Source organism: Medicago truncatula, chromosome 1 (genome assembly GCF_003473485.1).
Source record: "Medicago truncatula cultivar Jemalong A17 chromosome 1, MtrunA17r5.0-ANR, whole genome shotgun sequence".
In the NCBI taxonomy this organism is placed as follows: domain Eukaryota; kingdom Viridiplantae; phylum Streptophyta; class Magnoliopsida; order Fabales; family Fabaceae; genus Medicago; species Medicago truncatula.
This window is the reverse complement of record NC_053042.1, coordinates 5,938,564-5,958,846: the sequence shown is the minus strand read 5'-3', so window position 1 is coordinate 5,958,846 and position 20,283 is coordinate 5,938,564. Positions and strand designations below refer to the sequence as shown.

Sequence of the window (20,283 nt, the reverse complement as noted above, 5' to 3'; positions counted from 1 at the left end):
ATTAAGCAAGTAATGTAACTTTTAACACAAAAAATCAATAGCAATTCACTGATACAAACAGAACTCAAGTTGTTACTATTTGTCATGGCCTATGCAAAAATACAAACAGAACTCAAGTTGTTACTATTTGTCATGGCCTATGCAAAAATACAAATCAAAACCTCATCTGCATGATTTAAATCCTTCATAATATTACACTTTTAAAAACAAGAAAAGAAAAGTTTCACTTCAATTTGGACCTAACACTGCCTTAAATATTTATCTTATAATTCCTTCAAGGAGAAGCTTTCATGAAATTCTTCAGTGCATATCCACACAACTAGTACCTTCAAATCCTTCTAAAAAATTGATACTCTAGCATAACACTGCAACAAAGTGACCATTCCGAATCGGAAATTTTTCTTGATGAGCGAGCCATTCCTGGATGATATATATAACATATAAACTCAAGAACATGGAAGCACGATAACAAGCCGTAATAATGGAGAAGTCGAAAACCCGGAAATTAATCAGATTCATCCAACATTTAGAAACCAACTTTTTAGTATTGAATGGAGCGAAAAGCTGAAAGGAAGGGCATAAATAGTAAACCTCAGAAGCCACTGCTAGATGATGCATTTCCAGATCCGAGACCCGGAGTGGATCCATTGCTTGTTTTGCTGATAATCCCTTTTCCAAAATATTCAGCAATGACAGAAAACCCATCTTTGGAGTTCTTAACTTGCTGGAAAAACCTGTCCTGACTTTTTGAATTTTGCTCTAAATTTCTTTTCATTTCTAAGACAGACCTATATTCTGGGGCACACGCGGGGCATTCTTTCTCATTATCGCCAAGGCACCACAAATGGAATGAGTGCATGCACATGAAGTGCACAGCGGGCAGGTCTAGGGTGAACGTACATGCTGTGCACTTGCTAAGCTGAAAAATCCTCGCATTTGTCCTAAGATCTTGAACTTCTTTCCTCATTGCCTGTGTGTCTTCCTGCACAGAGAGAATATACTTTATAAAAATCCTTCCATGCTGTTTACAGAAAAATAACAAATAACTAAGATGGTATGAATACCACTGCAAACTCGCATTAGGCAAGGATTTTTTAATATATATATATAGGGGGCATATCACATGAGAATGATAGTTATATGTGAGAATGATAAGAATAAATACAAGCCACTAGATTAAAAAGAAAGGCTAAGATTAAAACATAGATTAAATGAGTCATGTGTCATTCACATGCCTCTTTCTCACTTTTGTTCTCTCTCCCAGCCCTTCACATTCTTGTTCATCCTCATCTTTCCTCCACCCCTTTTCACTCATCTCTCAACGACGGCAATTCCGATCATCAACATTGGTGATTCCGGCCATCTCTCTACGTTCCTCTTTTTTGTGTAGTTATCGGTTGTTTTAAAAAATTTAGAAACCCAGATTGCCGATTTCTATAATTTTAAAGTTCATCCTAAACCCAGTTAATAAATCAAAAGTTCAAAATAGCTTTATCATACTTGAATTTACATTCCACATAATTTCATTAATGAAAGGATAAAAGGGGAGGACATATTTAGACAAGACCTCACAAATCCACATAATTTCACTTTTTTGGAAGTAGTTGCTTTTTTCCTCGGGATGTTTATGGACAAGAAAAATTAGCACTGCCATTAAAGGAAGGCAAATGCAAAGGTACAATGAAATTGGTATCTTCTTTAATTGAGGCTACGTTGAAGCACGCAGGAAGGAAGAAGAATTTGAAAGGGAAAAGAAGAAAGAAGAAGTGAGAACGCGAACAGGTATTGAGAGAAAGGCACATGTTTGGCATATGACTTATTTAATCTATGTTTTAATCTTAGCCCTTCTTTTTAATCTAGTGACTCATTTATTCTTATCATTCTCACATGTAACTATCATTTTCATGTGATATATATATATATATATATATATATATATATATATATATATATATATATATATATATATATATATATATATATATATTCTTTGAGAAATATTTATTAATAAAATTATCATTTAAAAGAGATTATCATTTCTTATAAAACAAATTTTTTGTAGTATACAAATCTATCATCCCTAAACAACTAATCTGCATCTTCAGCAGGAACTAAAAGAGATATAGGTGACTAAAATTCAATTCATACAAATTATGAACATGTGCCTTGCTTTATAGCATATGGTCCGTAACATGTATTATAGCAGAACAAATATGTCTGTTTTACTTTAAAACACCACAATCACCTAGTAAGTAATAGCCAATGCTCTAATTTCGAATGAGTGTTTTTTATTCCCTTCCCTCAGAGAGTTCAAGCATGACAAATTCCAATATCTCCATTTTCTGTTCCATATCCAAATTCTTGCTCATATTTAATTATGAGGAAATGATCCGGGAGTATCACAAACTGTTTAGGGAAGATAAAAGTGTGAGGTATGTGATAAAGTTCATATTGCATGAGTTACAAAAGGCAAAACACTATGTGAAATAGAATAAGTCATTTATATATTAAAAAAGTCACGATACATACAAATAAAAACGGGGTGGAGGCAAATCATAGCTTTTATAAAATTTTGTTGAAAGATTCATGTATTACGGTGCATATAGGAGTAATGCTCACGCTAACTCTTCAGTTTTTCAACTATAAAAATAAGTAATGCTCGGCACACATGCAGATTTTCAGTTTTATTATTTTATAAAACCCTGAAATCTCCTTTTCCCCATTGCCGCTATATCAACTAGCAGAAACTAGAACAGAGGCCATTATTGCCCTAACAGAGAAACTAGGATAGCGTTGCAGTTTACTGTTTACATAGCAGATTCATCAAAATCCGCTATGCTACAGTGCTATAGCGCCACTATCACTGTGATTTGACAACATGATTGTAGTACTTTCTCTCAAGTTAAAGCTTACTAAAAGAAAATAAACTAAAAAATAAAACTCAGTCACAAGATTAAGGCTAGATTGCGTGTGGACCTATGTAGCACGGATACGGACATGACACAGACACTGAGACGCCGACACCGCTAATAATCTGAAAAAATCACATAATTCAGTGTAATTATATGCGTCGGTGTCAGACACGACACGTGTCCAACACCGGGACACGTCTAATCCGAGGAGTGTCCGTGCTTTATAGGTGTGGACTAAAAGCAAGGTTAAATTGCGTCTGAATTTCAAGACAAGAATTTTAACTGTGTCAGGAATTAGAGATAGGGTGGATGGAAGACTGGCCAAACAACACTTTGGAGGGCTAGACTTATCTAGGATGGGATATGGACTGGACTTAATATCTAGGAAGACCAAATTGCTTCTGAGTTCGAAGATACAATGTTAAACATGTATGGTTTTGTCATTCAGATATAGAGGGATAAGAAACAATTTCAAAACCCAACATTGATAAATGTTGAAAGTACTAGCCATATATTTTTGGATCATCCATGCTAGTCACATAATTCTAATATGCCTCTAGTCCTTTTAGGTTATAACTGTTTTCTACTGTCCCAATTGATGCATACCTCAAGACAGAGAAGTAGTAAAACAGGAAATGAACAGAAATATGAGAAAATGGTTTTGGTATTAGTGAATCAGAAATTGCAAATGCAGATGGGAACACACTCCCAATCCACCCCAGAGCTGAGCTCCACAGAGAGATTACAATTCTCTGCCTAACTAACAGAAAACAAACTTCTGCATACCCTCTCTCCAGCTAGCCTCACTGATTATAACAAATCGTAACTACACCAAACCCCTCGCGCTACTCTACTACCACATCAGCAGTATTACTTCATAATTTTTCTCACATAGACCTTTAACACCTTTGGCCCACTCTGCTGACCCAATATCCTTGTGTTACTATCATCAATATTAGTGCAATTAATGAAGCGCCGTTTCAAGTAAGTATCGTTCCTGCTGGCCTTCTTCAGGATAAGAATGAGAAAAATAGATATTCATGAACCTGCTTCTAATGGATGTTTTTTGTAGGAAGAAAAAAGTAAAGAAAAAAGCTTAGCTGCATACATACAACCATAGGTCCATTGTTTGTAAATTCCTAAAATGTAAACAACTTCAGCTCTAAAAACCAGTCTTATCTGCTATCAGTGTCTATTATATGGAAATCATCGCACTTGTATATGTTCTTCATAACTAAACCATAGTCTTATCCACTATCGGTGTCTATTGTATGGAAATCATCATGCTTTCGTATATATTGTTCATAATGTGACAACAATAATAGGAAATGGGAAAATGGCTATTTGTATATGCAATGGAAGTACGGAAAGACAAATACATAAGCTATCAAATAAAGTTAAGATCAAATCATATGCTTAAGAAAAAAAGATCCAACCTGATATTTCTCAATAGCTTGTCGGTCCTCCTCAATCACCTTTGATTCCTGCTCAAGCTTCCGAGCAATGTAATCCTTGATCACTGAAAGTGTGAGGCAAGGGTTTTTTGACAGAGTTTGAAGGACAATTATGGGGGGTAAAATATTATCCCTTTCAATGTAATTCAAAACTTCTTTTACTTCTTTGGAGCAATCTTCTCCAAGCTCACCAAAATATTTGAGTACATCCGCCCAAAGAGATGGATCCCCTCCTTTAACTGAATCACCCAGTCTTTTGCAGCATGCAATTAATCCGTTGTGATCATGCGCCTGCATATAGCAAGCAATTACTTCCTTGTAGAGTTTCATCTTTTCATACAAATACAAAAGCCCATCTTTGAATGAATTCATTTCACACAGTATAATAGCTAAATCAACATCATAAAGTGGATGTTCTGTCTCTGGAGGCCATGCACTCTTAAGCATGTGCAGACCCTTTTCACGCCTTTCAAGACGGCCCTTTTCCTTTTTGGAACTTTTGTGATCAGAAATAGTTCCATTGGTTTGGACACTTATTTTTGAAGTTTTTTCTGATGCTACGTTAAGGTAATCTGCACCCTCATTAGACTGTGATACTGAAGGAAAGTTCAATTCGTTGGATATATACAACTCTAAGAGGGTATTGTTAATCTCCACTTGAGCAGGTGAATCCTTGACCTTATTGGTATATTTTTCAAGAAAATCCATAAGGGAATGAGGGTGATGAACGAAAATGCTGAGAAAATCAACAGGAGATGGCAACATAGACACATACACACCATTTGAATGTCCTCTTTTGTCACCCTCATCTGTGCAAAGCCTAATGAGAATCTGAATTGTCTCCGATGGCTTGTGCTCTATTAGAATTTTACCATACTCCTTTATTGTCATCCCTGCCTGACTTGATTCAAGACTAGAAATATATTCCAAGGCCTCTTCATAACTACCAAGATCTTCAAGCAAAATCTTCAAGTACCATTCATGTCTCCCAGCCTTCTTTGCAACATACATTGCATGCTCATGGTAATTGGCAGAACGGCAAACCCTGATTGCTGTTTCCACGTCAAACTTAAGTTCCCCGATGCTGTCTTCACTTCTAATAAACAAGTTTAGTTTTTCAACATCTTTCAATTTGGTGTAACAGTTCAATAGAAGTGTGGTATGATCTTTAGAAGCAAGACCCTTCTCATGTAGCTTTTCCAAGTAATTTGTGAGGTTGTAGATTCTTTGAGCATCCAAAAACTTTTGTATCACATAAGAAGGTTCAAGCTGACCAATAGTATTTATGTATTGGGACATTGCCTCATCATAGTCTTGCTTGCTGTATAGATGATCCCCATATTTTCTCAGAACTTCAGAAGTAGCTGCAGCATCTGCTTGTTGAGTCTGAACAAGATTAATTGCCACAGTATATAGGTTTTTCTTGAATAACATGTCTAATTTGCTTTCCATATCCTTTTCCCCAATACATAAAGTTGATTTGTCTGTCATTATGAGTATGATGTTACCCCATTCATAGAGCATATGAGAAACATCTTTAACCAGGGCACTGTGAGCTATTAAACGATTCTTCAAGTCATAGATGTTGAAAGTATGCTTTCCTGTTCTTTGATCTGCAATAACACACAAAAGGTATCCACGAAACCATCTTACCAATTTCTTTTCTCCCTCAAAAGCCCAACAAGGACCACGTCCATCAACTTCATAAAAATATACTGCTTCTGGTCGACCAATTATTAACTCCTGTTCACGTTAACATACAGATACATTTAGCATTCAGCAAGGATAATATATAAAAATATATTGAGAGCAAGGAACAAAGGTTGCATACATAACGGTCACTCATTGTAACACTGTTCACACCAGATCCAATCTGATCAAGGGTTTGCCTCCTTGGTGGTTGATCATGCAATGAAAACAAGCTCACAGAACTCGGGGTTACTGCAAACAACTGAAGTGATTGACCGTCCACCCTAAACCCAAGACCGGTGATTGAGGAAAGAGTTTTGTCTGAATGGTTTTCCACCTGAAGCTTGAAACGGGTGATACGCTCCCGTGCAATATCTCCTTTGATGCAGTAAATTGAACCATTGTCTAAGCCAATAGCTATGAGTAGTATTGGAGGCACTTCCTCTAAGACAATAAAAGATGTAATCTGCAGTACACCACAATTCCAAAATCATTAAAAAGAAGCATAGAAATAATCAAATCATGTTACTAACCAGACATACCATTACCATACAGATATAATTTCTCTAAAGATAAAAGAGCAACAAGTGTGCATAAGCATAACAGTGTCATTACCATTGCCTCAGGAAACTGATTAGTGAATATACGCAATATCCCAACACAATCAGGACTCGCCGTACTCGTACTTTCAGATTGCATCTTATCTAAGTCAAAAACCTTCAGGCACAAAGCTGATTGCTGGGGAGTAAGTTGTTCGTCTTCCCCAATCGTTACCAGGAAGTTGCGTTGCTGGTTAATCAACAAACAAAAGCACAATGTTTTAAGTTCAAATCAAGACCCCTGGAAAACATTTAAATTACAAAAGTCACCAATCTTTTCTTTTTAACCAACATATAGGCACTCATGTGTGCATGCAAACACACATACATATGGGTCCTGTTTGGATAAACAGCTTATTTGAAGCTTATAGCACAAGTGCTTATCATGATAAGCGCTTATGTATAAGCTATTTCTATGGTGGCAGATAAAATAAAGTTAATTTTTTTTTTTTGTATAAGCTTAGCTATAAGCTGTTTTTGTAAGCTATCTTGGAGAACTTATGAACAATGACATAAGCTGTTTTCATAAGTTCTCCCAAAACTAGTAGGAGTAGATAAACTCAAATAAGTCAATCCAAGCAGGCCCATGGTACTAAACCATGGAATTCTTCACCAATTTTCACAAATACAAACAATGATAATAATCCTAACAAATGAAGCAGCAATATTCTCAACAAAAAAAAAAAAAACTAATGAAACGATCAAAGGATGCTCAATTTCAATCAAACAGATACCCAATTACCTAAAACAAACAATTCCAAAACTAAATCAATTAATCAATCAAATTGTACTTTTATGATTTTGATTTCCACTTTCTACAACTGCCCACGTCCCCAAATCAATGTTCATCCTCAAAACCTATTCATCAAGCAACCAAACACCAAAAAAATACAAACTTTCCAAAACCCAATTCCTCAAACAAAAGAAATTGAAAATTTGAAAGAAGAACCTTGAGTTGTTGAATAAAGAGAACAGAAGAAGAATGAGGTTGAAAAGAATAATTGAACTTGAGTCCTCGATCGAAGAAGCAAACGGTTCCATCATCAAAACCAGTTACCACTTTACCCCTTCCACTCGAACAACACTCGATTTTCCTCTCCTTCTCTTTCTCTTTCACGTTGTTGTCATCTTGTTCTTCTTCTTCTGGAATTGTGCATTTTGCAACGTACTTCTCCTCGAAGAATTCGAACTTCCGCCATTGATACATCGCCGCCGCGATTCACAATCGATCGATAGGAATCGGAATCGCAACTCGAACCAAAAATGTGAAGGTTTCTTCAAATTATCGCGTGAATTGAATTTACAACGTGATCGATCGAGGTGTGATGAGTGAAGAAGCCATTCGAAGAAGCTGCCTGCAGCTAAACGACAATTTAGGCCATGTTTGCAAATGCCATTTTTTTTAGCTTGTAGCTTAAAACTTATAAGTTAAATCCATCAAAATTGATATATTTGTTCTTCAAAAAAAAATCATGAAATTATAACTTTATTTTTACTAGCATATATTTTTTTTTAAACTTATTACATGTTTTTATAGCTTATACTTTTTAATTCAATGTGATCTTGTAATCTTAATTAAAAAACAAATATTGATTAAAAAAATTACTCCATGTTGTTTCATGTTTATCAATTAGTTCACCATTTATTGATAAAAATAAAATAAAAATTGTTCACCATTTAATTTTATCAAACACACTTGATTTAATGGATCGTCTTTTTATTGATTATTTATTAGAAATTTGTCTGTTGTCAATTAATTTTATTTAATAGCTATTTTTATCAAGGAGATGTGTTTGTTTGGTTACATGTTTTAGAGTTAAATTGATTTAGCCGGTATAGAATCGATTTTAGGATGTTTGAATTTTATTTATTAAAAAGGGTCTTGTTAACCTGTGCCCAAAGGCATTGTTTAAGGAATATACAAAAAGAAATTATATCTTAAAAATACAAGTCAAACACTTATTAAAGTCATAACCGTATAATTTCCAATCCAAAAGTTACTATTTTTAAATGCTTAAACAATGTTCTTAGAGCACTTGTTATTAAAAATGATTATACTACTTGTCTGTCACATGTTGCTTGCAAGAGGTTCCACAATATTGATTCCGGTCTTTTGTTAGCATTTGCAAGGAGATGGAATGTGGAAACCTGAAATTTCCATCACCGAATTAATGAGATGGAGTCTCATGTCTATTGCACTTATCCATCATTTGCTTTGACATACACTGTTGAACATATTTGGGGCAATTTAGTGAGCTGTTGGTTGATATTCTAGGAGTTGATCCATTTGAACTTGGAAATAATGTTATAGTGCATTCACGTATGATTTAACTATTTGGAACTAAATTATCAAAGATATTCGAACGCCTCATTGGTAAATCGAGATAAACACAACTTGGAGATCAAATGCTTCGATGGAGAAAAAGCATTGACAATGAAAAAAATAAATAAGAACAAGTTACAACAACAACGTTTATAACCAGAGTGAAATGAATTAGAAGAGATATGTCAGCGTTTCTAATTTTTATTAGACGACGAAACGGAAAGTTTGTGTCATGTGATAAAATAAAAAGGGTGTATGTATCATTTAGAAAAACCTTAAACGTGGTGAGTGTATTTTTTCCAAAAGAAAAACTTAAAGAAGGGAATAGAAAGTGTAAGACGTCAAATAATGGCTGGCACATTGACATGTTGGTTAATGACGCAGAGACAACACCAACTTTCATTTTATAATGATAATGATGATGATTGAAAATGAAAAAAATACAATATTAATAGTACAATTTCTTATAACCTCCTGGCCTTGTATAATACACCATTCGATCCTATTTATAAAAAAAAAAGTTGATTTTTTTATATTCATTGATTAATTAATATATTTGGTATTGAATATAAACCAAATACATTATATATGCAATTAATTAAAAAAGTTAAATATTTCTTATAAATAGGACCGGAGGGAGTATGATCATAGGTTTGACTTTTCATGTAAAAGCCAGTGTTTTTTACAACAAAAGATGTGGAATGAGGTAAGAGCAAACATTTTTGTTTTGTTAATGTGACCAAGGTAGGCTCCACTAACTGTACATGCAACCTTGATTGACTCTTTCTTTTCTAAATTTAGTTCCAACTTTTCATCCTTCAATTCATTTTTTGCAAAATCTAATTTTAATCATCAATTTTTCACTGATCATTAATTTTTGCTTACTATCAATCATCAATTTTGTTCCTGCTTAATCAGGGTATGTTCCTTTCTTTTCCTACTTTTGTTATTTCATTTTTTTTTTCTGTTTCCTTTGTGCTTCTTTTTTCAAGGCACCAAGTTTTTTGCTTCATTTTTTTTTGTTCTTTGTCTTTTCAATTCCTTCCCTTGTCCACTCTTTGCATGTCCATGTTGCAAAAAATTCATAATTATTATAGCCAAAAAATTTCTGGTTTGCAAAGTTTGGATTAGTATTTATAAATCATAGCTAGAGTTTGATATAATTATTTCTCATATGGTTTAACAATTCTCTAGCAAATTTGGAATTTTTCTTAAGTTTTTGTTTTTTCTCTTGATATTTTTTATATCAGAAGAATTGTCAACAAACCATATAAAAATTGACTACTCTTCTTCCTGAAGAATTTTCCCTGCAACAGGAGACATCTCAACATTTAACCTATTATGATTAAGAATTGAAAGCTTGCAGAAAGGGTCAATGAATATGTCTGAATTATTTTAGGTAAGAAATAATTAATCTGACTTTCAATGTTTATGAAATTGCTTCTTCTGAATTATTTATAACCTATTGTATATGTCATTATTCTTTGAAATAATTTTTTATATATATATATTCTTATTTAACCTAGTGATAGTAATTTTAGTTTCAATTTGAATATGTATGCATAGGGAAGAACTACTAGCTTTTTTCTATTAATTCATTTATCATAATATTCTGTGTTTTTTCAATTTGAATATGTTTTTTCTATACATGTTGCACATATTATTTTTGCTTTCATTTTCTTCACACATTGATATTCTTTTTCACTTGCCTTTTAGATACTTTTGGCACTCTCAATTTCTTTTTAACCAATGGAGGAAGTTGAAGACAAACCAACCTCCTCAAGAAATGTCGAACCAAATTCACTAGCAGATGCTCCTCAAGAAAATACCGATATAATAACAGCTCCAACCGATAATCACTCTTCCATTGAAGCTTCCATCAACTCACTAGCTGATAAAAATATAGTGGAACATGACACTCATTTTCAAGAGACTAATTTCTCTGAAATAGAATCAAAGTCAACGCGTGCTTCTGATGAGCAATCTATAGGACAAGATGAACATCTTCTCACAGATGATTCAATTTCAACACCAAAAGAAGAAACAGTTCATGAAATAGAAGAAAACCACCTAGGAGCCATAACTTCAGATTCTGAACTTGAAGCTTTAGAAGATATACAAGATGGTGGTTCAACTGTTACTGCTAACGGCGATGTTGATCATAATCTTATGGAACTCTCAACATCCTCTTCTGTAACAGAAGATTTGCAGATTGACCCTAAAGGTTGTTTATATGCATGCTCATGTTTATTTGGTTTTCGCGCTAAAGTGTGATTAAAATTATGATATATGTATTGTGTCTTGTATGTGATTAGTTATTGAATTAATTCTAACAGATCGTCCTCAAACCGAAGTTATTGATGCTCCTCAAGAAAATTTAGCCTCAACCTCAGATGCTGAAGTTCATGTAACAGAACAAAGTCACCAGGAACCTGTGGTTACAGATTCTGAACAAGAAACTTTAGATGATATTGTGAACATGCATAAGGATGGTGGTTTTAGTGATAGTTTTTTAGATAATCAGCTGGATCTAACGGCTTCATCTTCTGAAACAGAAGAGTTTCAGAATGATCACAAAGAACTAAAGGTAAATCTGCCTCAAATCAAGATTCCTGATGTTGCTGTTGGAGGTGCCGACTCACCTGCAAGTGAGAAGAAAATTGCTGAAAATAGAGGCATAATTGATACGGCAGCTCCATTTGAATCTGTCAAGGAAGCTGTTTCTAAGTTTGGAGGGATTGTCGATTGGAAGGCTCATCGAATGATAGCCGTCGAGGTATATATCAATCTTTCATTTCTGTGTTTTGCTCAAAATTTCCTGAATACTTAACTTCTTCATGAAGAAAGATATTCTTTTCCGTTTCAATTTCGATTGTTTCATTATTATTTGATTTCAGCGAAGCAAGGAAGTAGAACAACAGCTTGAAAAATTGTACGAGGAGATTCCGGAGTACAGGAAAAGATCGGAGGACTCCGAGCAAGAAAAAGTCCAAGTACTTCAGGAGCTTGACAGCGCTAAGAGACTAATAGAAGAACTAAAACTGAGCCTAGAGAGGGCACAAACCGAAGAGCATCAAGCAAGGCAAGACTCAGAACTTGCAAAGCTCAGAGTGGAAGAAATGGAGCAAGGTATTGCCGAAGATTCCAGTGTGGCAGCCAAGGCGCAACTCGAGGTTGCCAAAGCAAGGTATACGAGTGCCATTACGGAGTTAACATCGGTGAAACACGAGTTAGATTCGTTGCGTGTGGAATACGCTTCTTTAGTTGATGAAAAAGGCGAAGCTATTGACAAAGCCGAAGATGCTGTTGCTGCATCGAAGCAAGTAGAAAAGACGGTTGAAGATTTGACTATTGAGTTGATTGCCACAAAAGAGTCTTTGGAATCAGCACATTCTGCACATATGGAAGCAGAAGAACACAGAATAGGAACAGTCATGGCAAGAGATCAAGATTCTCTCAATTGGGAGAGGGAACTAAAACAAGAAGAACAAGAACTAGAAAAACTCAATCAAAAAATTTTGTTTGCTATGGATCTTAAATCTAAACATAGTAAAGCTTCTGCGTTGCTTCTTGATTTGAAAGCTGAGTTAAATGCCTATATGGAATCAAAGTCAAACCAAGAAGGAGATGATGATGAAGGAGTCTCAAAGGAGCAACTGGACAAGTCACATATTGAAATGCAAGCGGCAGTTGAGTCGGCTAAAAAGGAACTTGAAGAAGTAAAGCTTGACATAGAGAAAGCTACTTCTGAGGTAAATAACTTAAAGGTGGCTGCAACATCATTAAGATCAGAACTCGAACAAGAGAAATCATCGCTTGCCTCGATTGGGCAAAGAGAGGGAATGGCCTCGATTACAGTTGCGTCTATCGAAGTCGAGCTGAACAAAACTAAATCGGATATTGCTTTTGTTCAGATGAAGGAAAAAGAAGGCAAAGAGATGATCCTTGAGCTGCCAAAGAAGCTTCAAGAAGCGTCTGAAGAGGCAAATAAGGCCAACTTGCTTGCTCGAGAAGCTTGCGAAGTGTTTAGGAGAGTAAAGGAGGAAGCAGAACAAGCCAAGGCCGGTGCTAGTACAATGCATAGTAGATTACTTGCAGCTCAAAAGGAGATAGAAGCTGCAAGAGCTTCAGAAAGGTTGGCAATACAAGCAATTAAAGCATTGCAAGAGAGCGAGTCGGCTAGAAGCAACAACAATGAAGTGGATCCATCAAATGGTGTGATACTATCAGTTGAAGAGTACTATCGTATAACGAAACAAGTTCATGATGCAGAAGAAAGAGCCAATTCGAGAGTTGCAACGGCAAATTCTGAGATCGATATAGCTAAGGAGACTGAATTGAAAACAATGGAGAAGTTGAATGAAGTGAACAAAGAAATAGTTGCTAGAAGGGAATCATTGAAGATTGCTATGGATAAATCTGAGAAGGCAAGGGAAGGAAAATTAGGTGTAGAGCAAGAATTAAGAAAGTGGAGAGCAGAACATGGACAACGGAGAAAAGCCGGTGAAATAGGCCAAAATGTAGTAAACCAGAACATAAACCATAGTGGTAAACTTGATCAAAATCATAGTGAAACTATTCCTGTACATTACTTTTCAAGTCCTAAGTCTTATGTTCATGCAAACAACGAAAATGGATCCTCGCCAGATGTGAAAAGTGGAAAGAAGAAGAAAAAGTCATTGTTTCCGCGAATTTTTATGTTCTTTGCAAGAAGAAAAGCACATCCAACTCCTTCGGGGTAGTTACTTTTGAGAAACTACAGTGCTTTCTTATATTGCAGTAGTCTTCTGAACTACTCATATTTTCGAAGACTATTGAAAGAGTATACCATACTTGTACATGTTAGTGATTTTGCAGTATTGTGAATGGTTTTCCACTATGTGCTTTTTGAGGACATGGAAGTAAGTTCGTCACCCTTGGTGAGTAAAGAGCAAAACACAAAAAAAGATGTTTCTGTATTGTGTATAAGCCATTGAATTTCGGCTTCTGTAAAGATCTTTGTGAGATTTTACCAAATCAAAGGTATTTTTTGAGTTTGAGATTTGAAGTATTATGAATTGTGGTTTTAATTTTACAAAGGCAAGCAATTCATTTTTTATAATAAAGTAACTAATCTCATATACTCATTAACAACAGAAGAATTTCAGACATGAATTCATGTCATCACCTTGTATAGTATACCATTTTGGTCTTGTTTGAATACACAGTTTAATTTGCAGCTTATCAGTTATAACTGTTTATTATAAGCTATTTCTCTAAAAAAAAAAAAAAAAAAAAAGTCAAATTGTTTTCGTACAAAAGTTATAAGCTGTTTCTATAAGCCATCTTGGAGAACTTACGAAAATAAGCTGAAAACAACTTATGAACATGTCATAAGCATATGTTGTTTTCATAAGTTCTCCAAACAGTCTCGCAATTGCTTATGCCAGATAAGCTCAAATAAGTCAATCCAAACATGCCTTTATATTCATAAGTATAGTCCATAGAAATTTATTTTTGGTTCTTATACAATAGGCATGCAAATGCCAATTCATTGTTATTTTTATTTCATTTTATTTAATAGTGAAAATACATATTTAATCTATAATCAAAGGTATATGCTTCACTTAATTTCCCATACAGCATAATCTTGTCCACTGGTAGCTACCTGTGCATTGGGTGGAAGAAGGTTTCCAAGATCCAATTTAGGTCCAATCTTAACAATAATTTTGTTGCCAATATTAGCCATATAGAGATCATTCTCAGCTGCCAAAATATTCACATTGCTTGTTGCTGTAATTCCATTCCTCTTCCTTATTGCTGTCAATTTCTTTATAGGCTCCATTAGTCCCCATTCTATGTAGTGATCATAGAACTGCATGCACCAACAGTTAATTAAACAATTAATTAATACTAAAACCTATAATTAACCAAAAAAAAAATTAGAGGATTGTGGTTTATGCATGTTACTTACAATTGTAGGGTGACCAGGATGAGTAAGAATATAAACATAACCCAACATAACTTTATCATCTGGAAATGGCCATAATTTCTGAGACCCAGTATCATGATTATCCACAAAAGTAACAGCATTTGATGGCATTATTCCAATCATCCCAGGTGGTTTTCCATTAGCATCTTTCATCCTCCAAAGTTCACCTTGAACAGCAGCACCTAAAATCATCTTAGTAGTAAAATCAAAAGTAGTAACAACACCACCAGCATCATTAACCCATTTAACTAAAGTTTCACGGTGCTTATCTTGATTAGCCAATGGTTTTCCATCTGAACCTAATTCGACGTTTCTATAAAGCTCTCCAACTGTGAAATCAGGCGAGGTTTTCTCCACGTAGTTTTTTGTGAACCTTGGAGCATATCCAACAACCATGTCGAATATTCAACCAACAAAACCAACATCTGTTTTCAACCAATTCATCCAATCTGATAACTCTTGTTGTACTTTCGGATTTGTGTGATCGACGTCAGGTGCTCCTCCCCAATCATCTCCTATTATTAGATTATTAGATGTAATAGTTAGTTAAACTAGTTATAGTTTTTATTTTTATCGACTATATATAAGTCTTACGTATCTTTTGGTGTAACTAATTGTTAGTTACACTGGTTAGTTGTTCTTCTCTACTACATAAGCATTATACTTCTATCCTTTGATGGATTTTATATTATCAGTGACTTCTATCGAGAATAGTAATACCTGTGTCGTTGTTTCCCGTGCCTTTAAATTGAACATCATTGCCACAAATGTAGGACACATCCCAATCTAGACGATTGTCGGGAGTACCACCTTCGAAGATGCTAAGTCCATTGTTGTCTAACCTCTCTGCTGTTCTGTGGTTTATGACTATATCAGATATGGATTTTACTCCTTGTTCACGAAATGCTGCTACTAATGACTTCAGTTCTTGCTTGTTGCCGTATTTGGATGTGTCAAGATCATATAGCCTTTTAGGCAAGTAACCTTTCAATACGAAAACAAATGTGTTTAGAAAAATCCCTCAAAAAATAATAATATTGTGAAGTGGTTAATTAATTACCTTGAGGACCATCATCATGAGAGTTGGAAGGAGGAGGAAGCCAAACATATTCAACACCAGCATCTGCTATGTCAGGGACCTTGGTCTTCAGGAAATTCCACCATCCTCCTTCTTTTTCACTTGATGCCCACTTGAACCCCTACAACATGTACACATGTAATTCATATCTTTTAAACTCTCTTCCCCACTATTAGAAGGAAAAGAAAAAAAAAATACAGACACACACGAACACCGGACACGACACTAATATGGACTCGCAAATACCGATAAAAAACTGGAAAAAAAAATTAATTGAATGTAATCAACATGTCCATGTCGGACATTGGACACGTCTTCCATCTGAAGTGTCGGTGCTATAGAAGAAAACAAACACATGTATTTCGATGGTTTTTGCATAATAATATCTAATAAATTAATTAAATTTAAATATAAAATGAAACAAAGAGAGGAGTGGAAGGACAAAAGAATGTTTATACCTGAAATAGTATGGCAGAGGAAGAAAAAGAGGGAAAAATAGAAATGCAAAGGCAAAGGAAGCATATTGAATGGAGAAACTTCATGTTTCTTAAGTATGTATTTGGTTTTGCGGTTATGTTTCCTTTTATAGGCAGGTAGGGTCTTTGTGTGCTTGATTTTTCAAAGAGTCGTGTACTACACTTTACCCTACTTATTTAAGGAGCAACTTATTCAGACCAATGGAAGTATAGTCTTTAGAAAAATACAAAAAATCTGATTTGCAATGGCATCAGAATTTTATAACCTAGCTAAAGTCTTTATCTAAGTTTGGACAGAAAGTTTGACTAGTAAACAAATAGATGGAACTAGAATTATCCATTCTACTTAGGTTCAAAGAATGTTTGATTACAGGCTAGTGATTTATCTGAATAGTGGAAAATAGTTGCATTTGTAAGATGCATGTTTCGCAGGTAATTTCGGTAGGATAAGATCATGTTGAAAACTATGGGTTTAACCATATCATTAGACAAACGATTATCAATTTTGTTGATGATTAATCTGAAGTCGAAGGAAACTTGCTTAAGAGACCTCTCCACACCCAACTATAATTTTCATCTCCAAAACTCGAATTCAAGATCTTGTAGTCTTTGGGATGTAGTTATTGTATTAATTTTTTGTGCATGGTTTGACTAGTTTATATAAGATCATAATTCTCTTTTATTTATGCAAGAGTATTTGGATGAGATGATTTGCGCCTTTTCCAACTTTAATGGATTATTATCTCCATTGACATAAGATAATGAATTATTGATTTTTTAAGTGAAAAGACACGAGATATTTTTAATATAAAAAACATGGAACAAATGCTCAACTTAGTCCCTCACTTTGTTAGGGTATTTTGATTTAATCCCTCAATCACTATCATAAAATGTTAAGTTAGTTATTCCCTTTGCAGAAAGTTTATCTAATTAGTCTCTTTATTTTATTTTTTTGGTAATTAATCTCTTTATTTAGTATTTGTTAACCGGAGATACCTCGTTGATGCTAAGCATGTAATTTTATGGATTAAATAGACATTAAGGCTTTGGTTGCGAATGGAGAGTTTGAAAAAGAAAAAAAAGGAAGGAGTAAGTGCAAAAATAGAAGACATTAGGAGGAGAGAGCTTTGGGGGTTTATTTTTCTTCAAAATATAAGTCGTTCCTTATTTGAGGGAACTAAAATGTTGTATTGGATTAGGGTTATTGGGAAGTTTAGAAGGGTTTATATGAATTCTTCAAATTTACTTTAGATTGTTATAATATTTTAAAATTAAAAATATATTAATCATAAGTATTAATTTATCACTCTCTAACAAAAGACTCTTTCAAAAAATATGAAAAATTTCTCAATTTTTTCCTATATTTTTCACCCCTCAAAACCATTCTTTTCCCTTCCCTCCAAACTCTCAAACAAAACCCAGATAAATGTATTATTTTCATTAAAAAAAATGTATTATTTCAAGGATCAACTTGATACTATGTATGTAATTACGGTGACCAATTTGACATGACAATCTTTCTAAGATGGATGGTCTAACTTAGCTAGCCTTCTGCCAAGTGATGATCGATCATGATATTTTATAAAAGTCGAAGACCAGGTTGATACACCGTCCAAAAGTGATGGATTAAGTTGAACATTAATCTATATCATAACATAAAAATTCAAAGAGAATCCAACAAAAAACATGAAGTTTGTTAACTTAGACCAACAAAAAATATGAAGATTCAAGTTAGCATACGTACACATTTTCATTTTCAACCTTGTAATTTTAAGATTATTTGGCTTTGTACCTTCATGACATCAAATTTTAAAATTTAAGGTACTTTCGCCCCTCATAATTTGAACAAATTTTAGTTTACATCTATCATATCATCTATTTTCTACGGTCATAATTCACGAAAGTATAAAACCAAAGAAATCTTTAAGTTAGAAGGTTGGAATCCAATGTTTTTCTATAGAGGTAACCCAAAACTCGGTCAAATGACAGGGGATAAACATCATTTAACTCTAATATTAATCCCTAAATACAGGGCCGTTCTTTGGGGAGTGTAAAGAATTCAACCGAGCTGAGCCTCCCAGAGTGATGGGCCTCAAGAAAAAAATTATTGCTCAATATCCCCACCCCCACTCAAAAAAGAAAAGTAAACATGTTTCATGTTTCAATTTCTAAGTAAAAAATCATGTTCCATGTTTCAATTTCTAAGTTAAAAAACACGTCTTTAGTAAAAATAATTATTAATTTTGATTTCGGTGGTTAATAATTATTATACGAGCGTTATTTTCAATTTTAATAGAAGATTAATCTTTAAAAAAAAAATTATTAGGGGCCTGCTTTTACTATAAGAGTCGGGCCTCCAGTTTAATAGGGACGGCCCTGCCTAAATAATTTATGTTAGGATTACTTGTTAAAAAGTATATATGTTAGGATTTAAAAAATAATCATATCTAGTAAGATGTCTATTTTCTTATCGAATAGTCTAGTGACTAAGAATTCACATTTTAAAGTAAATCAATGGAGTGTTCGGGATTCGAACGTCGACCTATATTATATTATTGTAAAATATCACTACCAACTAAGTTAGACTTTCGAGAAAAAGGTGTTATTTATTAAAAGGATCTATTGGATATCTTTTTTAAGGAATATTAGGATATCTTTTCAACCGTCAACGAAATATATTATTTTATTGTAAAATAGATATTATTTTACTTTAACGCATTTGACGAGCTTTTACAAATATTTAAATTGATTTGAATTATAAATTAAAATATATATTATTTCATAATAACGCATTTGACCGGCTTTTACAAATATTTAAATTGATTTGAATCATAAATTAAAATAGATATTATTTTATAATAACGCATTTGACCGACTTTTACAAATATTTAAATTTATTTTTTTACTTAAATTGATTTTGAACCATAAATATTAATATATGAAGAAGAAATTTTACTCTTCATGTATATAAATACCCTATTACACCTTAAACCATGTTACATAACTTTTGCTATTGGTTAGTGATTACTTTGGTTCTCAACAAAAGTAGTTGTTATTAAGATGGCAAACAACGACAACAGCAAAGAGCAGGTCGTCTTCTCAGTGTTGCAATATTTGGGTGATGTAGGTCTAAAGGAAACGGTACACACGTATGTATCTCTTTTAACTCCAACAATTCTTATATTTAGTTTTTACTATCATATATGATTATGATTATGTTTTTTTTCCTTTATCATTTAAAAAGTGTAACAAACGTATATGTCTCTTCTAACTCCAACAATTCTTATATTTAGTTTTTACTATCATATATGATTATGATTATGTTTTTTTTCCTTTATCATTTAAAAAGTGTAACAAACGTATGTGTCTCTTCTAACTCCAACAATTCTTATATTTAGCTTTTAATATCATATATGATTATGATTATGTTTTTTTTTCCTTTATCATTTAAAAAGTGTAACAAACTATATGAGTATATTTATACATACCTTTTCATTATCCCACTTATGCTGTTAAACAACTTTTTATATAATAAAGATTATTGTTGGCGTCGCTAAAAATTATTGTCCATAATTTTTTTTTTTGTGTCATTGAAATAGATAATCATGGTTAGTTTAATTTGTTATAACTTTTTCGTTTTAATCAAAATCAAAATTTCATAAAAAAAAAAAAATAAAAAAAAAACACCGCTCATAATTTTCAAACGTTAGTGCAATAAAAAGAGTGGAAAGATGGACACTTATATATAAAGAAAACAACCATTTTCAGCTCTTTTGGGCTG

The 20,283-nt window shown here is 33.6% G+C and overlaps 2 protein-coding genes and 1 pseudogene across 7 annotated transcripts; 1 reads left to right on the top strand and 2 right to left on the bottom strand.

The window, feature by feature from the left end:
* Positions 1 to 34: 34 nt before the first annotated feature.
* On the bottom strand, positions 35 to 8,070 carry LOC11417879 (vacuolar protein-sorting-associated protein 11 homolog). Of its 2 annotated transcripts, XM_039832788.1 has the most exons (6): positions 7,604 to 8,068; positions 6,671 to 6,844; positions 6,198 to 6,521; positions 4,349 to 6,109; positions 592 to 982; positions 35 to 420 (listed from the first exon to the last, which is right to left on the bottom strand). In XM_039832788.1, the coding sequence occupies exons 1-5, from the start codon at positions 7,859 to 7,861 to the stop codon at positions 593 to 595; spliced, it is 2,907 nt and encodes a 968-aa protein (XP_039688722.1). In that variant the 5' UTR covers positions 7,862 to 8,068; the 3' UTR covers positions 35 to 420; position 592. The 2 variants fall into 2 exon arrangements, with proteins under 2 accessions (XP_039688722.1, XP_024631123.1); XM_024775355.2 differs by lacking the exons at positions 35 to 420; positions 592 to 982 and adding an exon at positions 2,103 to 2,406 and having other exon boundaries at positions 7,604 to 8,070.
* A 1,636-nt stretch (positions 8,071 to 9,706) lies between these two features.
* LOC11418160 (protein WEAK CHLOROPLAST MOVEMENT UNDER BLUE LIGHT 1) lies at positions 9,707 to 14,030 on the top strand. 5 transcript variants are annotated; one of them, XM_039832781.1, is made up of 5 exons: positions 9,707 to 9,896; positions 10,294 to 10,376; positions 10,694 to 11,201; positions 11,305 to 11,753; positions 11,875 to 14,030. In XM_039832781.1, the coding sequence occupies exons 3-5, from the start codon at positions 10,727 to 10,729 to the stop codon at positions 13,717 to 13,719; spliced, it is 2,769 nt and encodes a 922-aa protein (XP_039688715.1). In that variant the 5' UTR covers positions 9,707 to 9,896; positions 10,294 to 10,376; positions 10,694 to 10,726; the 3' UTR covers positions 13,720 to 14,030. The 5 variants fall into 5 exon arrangements, with proteins under 5 accessions (XP_039688715.1, XP_039688711.1, XP_039688713.1 ...); XM_039832777.1 differs by having other exon boundaries at positions 10,277 to 10,376; XM_039832779.1 differs by having other exon boundaries at positions 10,228 to 10,376.
* Positions 14,031 to 14,412: 382 nt separating this feature from the next.
* LOC11428037 (alpha-amylase-like) lies at positions 14,413 to 16,622 on the bottom strand (annotated as a pseudogene).
* Between the last annotated feature and the right edge of the window lie 3,661 nt (positions 16,623 to 20,283).

Excerpts from the sequence above, each read along its gene's own strand:
- LOC11417879 (XM_039832788.1), bottom strand. The coding sequence starts at position 7,861 with ATGTATCAATGGCGGAAGTTCGAATTCTTCGAGGAGAAGTACGTTGCA. Across the intron at positions 6,110-6,197 it reads TTACAATGAGTGACCGTTAT|GAGTTAATAATTGGTCGACC; the intron begins GTATGCAACCTT and ends TAACGTGAACAG. Across the intron at positions 983-4,348 it reads AAGCTATTGAGAAATATCAG|GAAGACACACAGGCAATGAG; the intron begins GTTGGATCTTTT and ends CTCTCTGTGCAG.
- LOC11418160 (XM_039832783.1), top strand. The coding sequence starts at position 10,727 with ATGGAGGAAGTTGAAGACAAACCAACCTCCTCAAGAAATGTCGAACCA. Across the intron at positions 11,202-11,304 it reads TTTGCAGATTGACCCTAAAG|TTCTAACAGATCGTCCTCAA; the intron begins GTTGTTTATATG and ends TTATTGAATTAA. Across the intron at positions 11,754-11,874 it reads ATCGAATGATAGCCGTCGAG|CGAAGCAAGGAAGTAGAACA; the intron begins GTATATATCAAT and ends ATTTGATTTCAG.